This window comes from Convolutriloba macropyga, chromosome 5 (assembly GCF_964194025.1).
Source record: "Convolutriloba macropyga chromosome 5, txConMacr16.3, whole genome shotgun sequence".
Classification (NCBI taxonomy): domain Eukaryota; kingdom Metazoa; phylum Xenacoelomorpha; order Acoela; family Convolutidae; genus Convolutriloba; species Convolutriloba macropyga.
The window spans coordinates 23511195-23522108 of NC_134472.1; the positions used below are offsets into that span (position 1 = coordinate 23511195).

At 33.2% G+C, this 10914-nt stretch overlaps 2 protein-coding genes across 2 annotated transcripts in view; one reads left to right on the top strand and one right to left on the bottom strand.

Annotated features, from left to right (window-relative positions):
- Positions 1-9208, bottom strand: part of LOC142340314 (gastrin-releasing peptide receptor-like) — a 92580-nt gene extending 83372 nt beyond the window's left edge. The window contains exons 1-2 of the mRNA XM_075390888.1: positions 9195-9208; positions 5960-6110 (exon numbers count right to left, since the gene is read on the bottom strand). Coding sequence (XP_075247003.1) covers positions 5960-6110; positions 9195-9208 — 165 coding nt within the window. The remainder of the gene's footprint in view (positions 1-5959; positions 6111-9194) is intronic.
- A 1682-nt stretch (positions 9209-10890) lies between these two features.
- Positions 10891-10914, top strand: part of LOC142340315 (ciliary microtubule inner protein 5-like) — a 44047-nt gene continuing 44023 nt past the window's right edge. The window contains exon 1 of the mRNA XM_075390889.1: positions 10891-10903. Coding sequence (XP_075247004.1) covers positions 10891-10903 — 13 coding nt within the window. The remainder of the gene's footprint in view (positions 10904-10914) is intronic.

Consider the following 10914-nt stretch of genomic DNA (forward strand, 5'->3'; position numbering starts at 1 on the left):
AATTTATGCTTATAATATCAGCAAAAAACGGATTTGGATGTCTTAAAGCTACCAGCTGAATACAGGACACTTTCAAAACATCTTTTCAATAATTTTCAGTTTTTTGTGTCTCACGTGAATTTTCTTTTGTTTCCATAAAATGTTTTCATGAAGTTTTGGTACTGAAAATCAAATCTATTTTTTTAAATATGCAGCTGTTATTCAAGTCTTTTTAGTTTCTTTACAAAAAGTTTAGCTAGATTTCGATAACATTTTTTAAAGAGTCCTGTCAGGGGTTTTCGAAGTGGACTATACGACAGTTTTTTTTGCGCATTCATTCTTGAAATAATTCCTGACTATATCTCAGCCTTATTATCAAATATATGCAGAGAAATTTTGATTTAACAGCAGCTCAGATACTAAAAAAGCGAAAAACAGAGACACGATAGTTTTGTGTGTCTTTTATCCATTTATTTGAGCACCTTTTCACAATTATTGTAAATTTTATATCTTTTGCATCAAATCTTTCTAGGAAAAGCACTATTCATTACAATCATGTTTCCTGAATTTCGCTTTTTTTTATTTCAAAGATTTCGCTCTATCAATTTTAAGCTTTTGCGCTATGAACACTTTTTCTCAAGACAACAGGAGTGGAAGATAAAGAATGGTCCCTTAATAATTTTTGCAAGGATGATGTCTTTATATTTGCATATTGTCGACCAAGCATTATATAGCACATAAAAGTTTTTAATAATATACCGGATCAGTTAATTTGACATTAGTGCTTATTGCGAACTAACGACTTTTATTACAAAAAGTTAATTGGGAAGTTTTTTTTGCTGCCTACAGAAAGTAGACTTAAACTTACCGTTTGCCAGTAAAATTAAGATCTCAATTTTCTCCTAAAATTTGAAACACCTCGACAAGATATAAAAAATTTTTATGCTCATAATAACTTTAAACAATTTTATGTGATCAGGATCAGTTTTACATTTCTTGATTTGATGTTGGCAACATGCACAGATTTTTCAATTGCATACCCATATCTTGTACGCTGTACCTATCTTGAGAATACCTGAGGTATTTATTTAGCCAAATCTGTAATTTTCACAAAAAAATTCATATTGCATTTTCTGCTGTATGTTGTTGAAAGCATTAAGCACAAATAAGCATAGAACCACAAGCAAAATTAACTTCGATATTTGTTATGTAAACAAGAAAATCAGAGGTCGCTGATTTTACTCCCTTTTTTCAAGTTAAGCTAATTTATACACGGCGTCGTTGTAGATTAGGTGAGACAAATTAAATTTCCTTCAAACACTTTAAATTATTTATTCTCTCAAGTTGGGTTAAAAGCTGCAAAAAAGAACGTGAACGAAGGAAACGCGAAATCGGAAAATCTATTAATTGTATCCACAAGCAAATCCCTTTGAAGGGTTTGAGAGGGAAGGAAAGGAGCGGATGGAGAAATCAAATTACATTCTCAAATTTCTTTTAAATAACTGCTCTTTTCCTAATTAAACATTACTCTTAACCCACACATCATTTTCCATGTGTGTGTGTGTGTGTGGCTGGGTGGGTGTGTGTGTGTGTGTGTGTGTGTGTGTTGGTGTGCGTGTGCGCTTGTGTGCGTGTCTTTGTGCTTTTGTGTGGTTTGTGCTTGAAATCGATGAAAACCTTCAAATCAGGGAAAACTGAGGTAAAATTTACGTTACTTACTGTTTAACAGAAGTCACCACCTATACAACTGATCAGCTTGTCCGATGCAAAACGGTCACTGATCAGACAGACTGTCTTATACCAAAATGATGTCTGATCAGACTGTCTCAGATTAAAATGTTCTGTAATTTGAGTGTCCCATACCAACGTCTCAGATCAGAATCTCATGTTAAAATTAAATTTTGTGTGTTCAGTCCGCCACACAAAATTGGTCTGAATGTCACCAAATAAAATGGTATGTGATCAGTCTCTTCAAAACCAAAATGGAGTCAGCTCATAGTTTCATAAATTGAAATGGTCTGAAAATATTGGCTAGAACGACCTCAAATTGAACGTTGCTTAATTAGACTGCCCTACGTCAATGCGACATCTGATTTGATTTTTTTTTCAAATAAATGTAGTCTCTTAATAATTTTTCTCAAACTGAAATGGGCACAAGCAGAGTGTTTCATATAAATATAGTCTCTGATCAGAATTTCACGTGAAACGTTTATCTTCAGTGACCCACAACAGCCAACTAAATTTTTACAATTGAAAGTAGCCGCAAGTATACCTAAGGCAATGATGTTATTTTCTGGAGGCCAAATTTTTTTTAATTCATTGCAACTAAATATGTTTTATCTGGAAAAAATGCGAGCATGCTCTGAGCAAAAAATTTTAAAAAATCGATAATAAATACAAAAACATTAAAATTTTCGATTGTTTCTCCGGACCAAAAAATGTCTTTTACAGAATATGAAGAAAAAATGACAAAGAGGTTTAAACGAATCAACAGTTTTAAACTGTTTCTACAGTGTTAAAAGAAATTTAGTCGTGCAACTCTTGTACTCTAGTACAAAACTTAGGTTCGAAAAATTCTGCAAAATGGAGTCTTAGTGTATAGCACTGCGAATATAAATGAACTTAAAACAATACATCGGTCACAAATTACATGGTCTTTGAAATTTCGAAAACGTTTCGAAGATCAAAAAAGACCTAAAAATTTTAAACGCAGAGGAATTTCTATATGTTGTAGCTAAGGTGCTTTCCAAGGTTCTTAGACAAAAATCATCAAACTATGTTTAGAATAATACAATCGACAATTTGGATTTAGCAAAACTTTTACCTAAAGAAGTTAGAAATCTGAGCTTAAACTCTTCGCGAAATCGACAACAAACAATAGGAAAACTTTGGTTGTAACGCTAGTGTCTAAGGTTTTCATTTTTTGCAAAATTAGACATCATAGTATTCAAAAACTTAATAACGCTATCTGAAAAAATTTTCAAGCTTTTGGCATACACGTCGGGATAATAACATACAAGGAAAACAATTCAATTTGAAACGATTTTGGTAGGGGTCAGTAAATAAAATTTACATGTGATGCTTCATTTCCCAAAAAGAGATATCGATCGACAGGTTTCGACCTGCTTTAGAGTCTCTTAAAAGCTGATTGTACTAAACAGTGTACTTTTTTTTCAGCGTTTTGAAATTCAATTCGAATCTAATCCTATCTAAATTATTTATGTGTTTGTTGTAAAGATCCTGTACGTCTTTTATAGTAATAGAAAACTTTCATTAAAGAAGAGTTGGCTAATGTTTCATTAGGAATAAACGTAACTATCTTTTGTTTGCTTCAAAAAAATTCTTTGATATTCTAGCAGCCCAGTTATTAAGGTCTTGGATTTTTTTATTATTCAATTCGGTTAAAACGTGTTTTGACCATATTGCTTTTGTGCCTTTACGAAGTGTGGCAGAGAACAACTGATCGACAAAGTGGAGCATTTAGTTCATATTATCAGCTAAAAGCAAACATAATGTTCTTTTATCAATGTTGACAAATTTATGCTTATAATATCAGCAAAAAACGGATTTGGATTTTTTAAAGCTACCAGCTGAATACAGGACACTTTCAAAACATCTTTTCAATAATTTTCAGTTTTTTGTGTCTCACGTGAATTTTCTTTTGTTTCCATAAAATGTTTTCATGAAGTTTTGGTACTGAAAATCAAATCTATTTTTTTAAATATGCAGCTGTTATTCAAGTCTTTTTAGTTTCTTTACAAAAAGTTTAGCTAGATTTCGATAACATTTTTTAAAGAGTCCTGTCAGGGGTTTTCGAAGTGGACTATACGACAGTTTTTTTTGCGCATTCATTCTTGAAATAATTCCTGACTATATCTCAGCCTTATTATCAAATATATGCAGAGAAATTTTGATTTAACAGCAGCTCAGATACTAAAAAAGCGAAAAACAGAGACACGATAGTTTTGTGTGTCTTTTATCCATTTATTTGAGCACCTTTTCACAATTATTGTAAATTTTATATCTTTTGCATCAAATCTTTCTAGGAAAAGCACTATTCATTACAATCATGTTTCCTGAATTTCGCTTTTTTTTATTTCAAAGATTTCGCTCTATCAATTTTAAGCTTTTGCGCTATGAACACTTTTTCTCAAGACAACAGGAAATCTCTCTAAAATGGCGCAGAATAGGAATATTTGCAGCTAACATTTTCTCTAAAACAACTCAAATTCTCTTTTTAATGAGATTCAATGAGGTTAAATGCAATTAAAGATCATTATTTAATAAAACTCTGGTATCAAAAAGCTACGTACATCTAAAGATTTTCTAAAAATCGATACAAACCTCAAAAAATACAACATTTTGAATTCAAATTTGTTCTCCATTAGCGCGACTCTACACTTGAAGCGTTTTTAACGTCTGGCAGATGGTTTGTATTGTTTTCAAACAGGTTTTTTGCGACATCCGTGTCAGTTTCGTTCGAAACCTGGGAAACTTTTTCCACTAAATTTTTCACAAAAAACTTAGTTTTTGTAATATTTCTTCCAAATTGCCCAGAATTTTTTGATGGGATTCAGATCTCAAATGAGCTCGTCCGATCTCAAATTTTTGTTAGAACATCATTTTTTTGAGAATTCGTCTACTGTACTACGAAATTGTATCGTATCAAGAATTAGTGCCGTCCCATAACGCTGGACGGCTTTCATTCTTGTCCAGCGTTATGGGTGAATCTATTACTCTTCAGTGAGATTTTGCATCTTTTAAAACATCGTTTACAATTTTTTGGGGAGCTTTCAGGTAACACTTGTATACATACTTGTATACTTCAAGTTCAATTCTCTTTTTTCTTTTCCTCCAGGAAAATCCGACCTCTCCTGGCGTTTGGCAAATAGTGAAAGGAAAAAGTTGTTCAACTATCTTTTCTATTTAAGCGGAGAAAATCAGAATGAATTTTTTCTTAAAACACTTATGCTTCGGACCTTTTTTTCACGCATTGGCGCAAATCATGCTTACGAAGCACGAATTATGCTTTCAAAGCAAAATTTATGCAGTATGTAGCTCTTTGGTACCATAGTATTTTTTGCTTCTACACTTTCTTGCTTGACAATTGCTGTTTTGAAGTTCATATAAGCGGGCTTAAACTTTTGTTTGAAACAAGTTTTTTACATATGACTATTGGATTAATACTATTTACAGTTCTAAACCAATATCTGCTTTTCATTTTTCTGTTCTTGTCCAAAGAGAGACCCAAAATAAGTTCACCCTCCGTTCTGTGCTTCTAAGTCTGGACAATATTAATCAATTTCCGGGGCTTAAAACATTTTTATTGAATTCTGCCGCATCAATATATACTTTGTAGGATAGATTTAACCAAGCGGAAACATTGTTAAATTATAAATTTGTTGTAATCAGAATGGTACAAGACCGTAACGAAGAAAACTCAACGCTGTCTGCTTTGTTGTGTCTTGTTCGACTGATCAAATTTCAAATTCAAATATTTCACGTGACCAATCAAAGCATGGTTTTGATGTATTAGCCGTCTGGATGGTATAAAGATGACATCACTGCGTTAAAATAGTGAAATTGGGTAATAAAAATGACAATTTGGGCAATTGACGCTACAATGGTCAAATTTAGTTTATCAAGGATTTAAATCTAAATTCAAGTCCGCACTGGGAAAGCAATGGTAATAGTACTGATTCAGAACTATGATCATGTGACTTTTTACCTTTCGAGTAAAAGGTGGTCAACTGGTCTAGAAAAAGTCAAATCATACGTTGCAAAAAGGTCTTATCTAGCTCTATTTCAATGGTTCAATAATCATACAAAAATTAATAACTTTAAAGTATGCGTAATTTTTAATGTACCAGTATACGAGTAGAAATTGTGATTATGGTAGACAAAATAGAACGTAGGGTACTTTTGACACACCCCCTCCATTAATAAACAATTCTTAATTAGAATAGTAAAGTAGACTTACGAGACTCCAGTGGTATGGTTTGCAAAATATGCCTGGAAGCACCCATCCAAATGAGGAGAGGATCACCATCTTGACTGGCATGTTGAGCAAGAACAGAATGTCACTCACTATCATTGCCACCATCAACATGTTCGGAACACTTCTCAGTTTCCTACAAACATATACATAATTATTATACATGCAGGGAAACGAAACTTGATACACCTTGATACGCCATTTCATGCAAGATCATGATAATTCGAGCAAAGCTTGAAATGCCTTAGTTTTTGTGCAATTTTCCAGAAAAACTTGAACATGACATGAACAATTCTCGGCGCAAATTGCTAAGCTTTAGATAAATTTAGATAATATACTTTCTGAAGCAAGTAAAGAATTTTTTATTGAACAAAATTAGCAGTAGAAAAATGTGGAGCAAAGTAGTCCAATAAGGCTGAAGCAAAACCAACGAAAACAATATCGGATTTTACTAAAATGGTTTTCCCTAGCTAGTAACAGCCTTACATTAACAAGGGTTTAAGAGCTGAATCTTTATATTTGTGCGCAGAAAATGACTCGCATATTCTGGCGACAAATTTTTAAAGTGAAGAAGAAAAGAATACAAAAGGAAGAAAAAAGATATGCCTATTGTAGAATTGCGATTTCATAGATTTCCCTCTGCATCAATTCTCAGGAGCCTAATACAGGCTTAGTGCAAAAACAGTGAAACAGTCTGTCCTGATCAAAGACATGTTATCAAGGTCAAATGATCACTTCGAGTTATTTTAGCTGCATTTCAAACAAAAGCACTGACATAAACGCACTAAAACTAACGAATTCACATCGGTTGTATACACTATACGTCTTATGTTTAGCTGAGGACAGTCAGTTCTCCAATAAAATTTATCATAAAAGTCGTTCATATTACAATTACAGACTTTGATGATTTTTGGATTCGCAAAGAAAAAAACACTTTTGAAAAAGACTGAAAGTAATTTGCCATAAGCCAAAAATGCACTGACCAAGTTGAGCGCCATAACTGGGGAATGTGGCAACGCCCTCGTAGAAAATACAGTAAACTGCAGTAAGAAAGTAGTAAACTATTAGTTAAAAACATTGAGTAGCAATAGGTGAAAAATCACAGTCTTGCTCTAAAATTCTGTCCTGATTGAACCCAAATTAAATGAACAAATACTTAAGTACTAAGTCATTTTCCTTATAGTGTTGTTCTGCATAGTTCTATTGAGCGACCTTCCACCTTCCTTAGAAAAACCGTTTATTTTGACATCAATGTAATTTGATCCATCTCATGCCCTAAAAAACAAGCACTAGAAATTCAAGCCTGAATAAGTTTTGAAGAAAAAAGCTGCTCGGTCTTTACAAAACGTTCATTTTGAAGGAACAGAAAGTTGAACTTCAGCGTTTTTGGAAAAGAACCAAATTAATAGTAACTTTGAATTATTCTCACCATAAAAGCAAATTCTAAATTTGAAACAGTACGAAGATAACAACCGTGAAGACACTTAAACAAAGGCGAACGGTTGAATAAGCAAATATTGATTTTGATCAAGATTCTATGATAGATCTACCAAAAAAATCTCACACACGTAGTAAAGGAGTAGAAACACTTTTTAGGGACTTATGTTATCAAAGTTATGAATGAGTTTCCGAATTTTTTCCCAAAAAGATAAGGAGTTTTTTGTGAAATTAGCCTAAATTATCGTAATCAAACATAGATAAGCAGTATATATACGGTTCAAATTTGTCCATTTTTGCAACAATACCATTCTGACTAAACTAGCTAAGTTATAATAACTAAGTTATTGTGATTGTCTAATTTGCGGCGTAAACTCGATTCGACGAGTGAAATGACAGACCTCGGTCGCGGTACCGAAACTTGTAATATTTGTTTGAAATGATTGTATTCGGTTAAATATACATTTTGTTAATTTAACTTATCAAATTTTCAACAATTTTCTTTTTCTAGACATGTTTGTTTAACTTAGTAGAAATTAAAACCGGTATTAAGTAAGTATAGACTATTTTTTTCGCTACTTGGCGCTAATAGGAAACCTAAACTTTTTGTTCTACAGGAAACGAAACCTAGTATTCATCAAAACTAGGTAATCGCTAATTAACTTCAATTTTCTTCTATATTAAAGCGTACAATTGTACGGAGTTAGTAACTTCACATCACATCCTTAATAATTAGGTTAGACTAAGTAACAACACCGAAGGACAGCACTGAGGCTGGGAACAACATCAAGACCATTGATTTCTGAGAGTAACAATTGGCCGAGCCGCTTCCAGGAGACCATATCGTGAAGCCACTCTGAGGGCAGGACTGCCTGCTCGTAGGAGACTTGGCGAGTTAGGTCAACTCATGTAGCAAGGAGTGGTGAACCAAGAAGACAATTAAAACGGCCTATAGTAACCAGAAGTACCTGATGGAAAGTGTCTTAACGTTCTATCTAGTTGGTTAATACTCGTCTGGTTGGGTCCTTGAGTGATCAGCGACGAGCCTTTCACGCCATCTACTATCTTGCTTAAATTTATTGGTTGATCGATTAACTAGTTAGTTAAATTGAAGACCTGGTATAATGCTCAGTCTCAGAGTCACCAACTTAATCCATTTGGTATAAACATAACTTATGACATATGGTATCAAAAAACATAGAGAGGAATTCCAAACATAATTTAACATATTTTTGATATTGGCGATTGAGTACAGTCCTGTTGCGCCTCAAAACGGATCATTTTGGGATAGAACGAAGGGTTTGGTATGAACCGTTAGTCGAATTAAGAACAGTAGGTTTGGGAAATTACTACTCCATTTAGTAGATTTTTGTACTGAAGATTCTTTGTATAAACACATTTTTAGCTGTGAATAGGGCAAACCTCCATGCTAAATATTTGGTACTGTAAAGCTTACAAAAAACTATCATGGACAGACTTTAGTTTTACTTAAAAAGAAACTTCAAACTTCCCCGTTCTTCAAAAAGCTGATAACTTCAACATTTAAAACGTGTCTTTTAAGTTGTAAGTACGTTGTTCCCGCTATCCGCGACAAGGAAATTGACATAAAGCACTAGATTTTGAAGGTTTTTAACTGATTCTTCTTGCCTTTTCAGAAGCCTAACACAATGGCTAATTAATTTGATCCTTCTTAAATAAATGGGTTTTGAATGGCATCTTCTCATTATAGAGGACTTTATGATAAGCTTTTATCAAAATCAGTCTTTCTAAAAAAAATACTCACTTATCATGTGCCATCATTCTCACAAATGGGTTTTGGGACACTATTTCCAATTATTTACTCAAATAATTCCAAATCTAAATGAATTTGTTCCAAACCCCAATGTTTTAATGCTCCCCACTTACCAATTTTTATTGGTTTCATAGCACGTTACTGTGCAGAAACTAGAACATGCCCATAGGGTAAACCTCCATGCTAAATATTCAAATTCTATTTTTTTCTTTAAAAAATCAGGGCACCGAATTTATGTTGTCTATGTAACCAGAAACAAACAACCGAACAAAACTCATGCTTTGTGAGCTCAAATCAAAATCTCAGTAGTTTTTATTGTAGTTTCTGAGTCTGGTTGTTTTGGAAAAAGTTTATCGAATCAATTTGTTTGACCTCTATGACTAATCAGCAAATTTGATTTATCAAAATAAAGATCAGCAGCCACTATAACCCTCTTATGGTACGGTAAAGCATACAAAAAGGTATCATGGACAGACTTCAGTTTTACTTAAAAAGAAACTTCAAACTTCCCCGTTCTTCAAAAAGCTAATAACTTCAACATTTAAAACGTGTCTTTTAAGTTGTAATTACGTTGTTCCCGCTATCCTCGACAAAAAAATTGACATATAGCACTAGATTTTAAGGGTTTTTAACTGATTCTTCTTGCCTTTTCAGAAGCCTAACACAATGGCTAATTAATTTGATCCTTCTTAAATAAATGGGTTTTGAATGGCATCTTCTCATTATAGAGGACTTTATGATAAGCTATTATCAAGATCAGTCTTTGTAAAGAAAAAAATACTCACTTATTGTGTGCCATCATTCTCACAAATTGGTTTTGGGGACACTATTTCCAATTAATAATTCAAATAATTCAAAGCCTAATTGAATCTGTTCCAAGCCCCAATGTTTTAATGCTCGCCACTTACCGAAAATTATTGTTTTTATAGCACGTTACTGTGCAGAAACTAGTACATGTGCAACGGGGATGCAAAATCTATATCCCCACTAAGGTGGGGGGTTGGGGATGGGCAAATATATCCAAACAACGAGTCTCGGTGATGTGCGTTCGCACATAAATTTCCGACGCCGCTCATCTACATTTTTACTTAATTGTGTACCAAATTAACTTATCAACATATCGATCAAAAAGCTACTAAATGAATAAAACAATCTACCTTAGAGAGCCGATGGGACCTGTGACTACATTAATATGGCTGAAAGAAAAGAGGGCGATAAGAATCATATAATTACAAATATTGATTACGACCAAAACGCGTTGTACATTTTTCAATTAATAACCAAATCAAAATGGCATCAGAAAAAATTATACTGAAGAAGATATTAACCTGTACTTCAATAGAAAGAAAACATGTGACTCTTCTTCATAGCGACTTGGCAACAAGTCGACAAGAAATGAGCGACAGGGCAAAGTTAAATGCTTTTTTTGAAAAGAAAAAATGTCAAGCTGAATAGAAACTTTATGTATCAATTCAAATCATTGAGAGATTCTTTTATAACTCCGTAGAGAGCGCTAAAAAGAAAAAAAATGCGAGAAAAAATTGCACGAAAAAAATTGCACCAAAACGATTTCACAGCCAATTAAAGATTAAACTGTTCACTAAAAAAATTAAAAATTTATTTGAGTGCGTTTTTTTCAAATGGAAAGATTAGCACCCATCAATGTGATACTGTTATACTAGCGGGTATGGGTTGCGAAGGTTCAAACTTC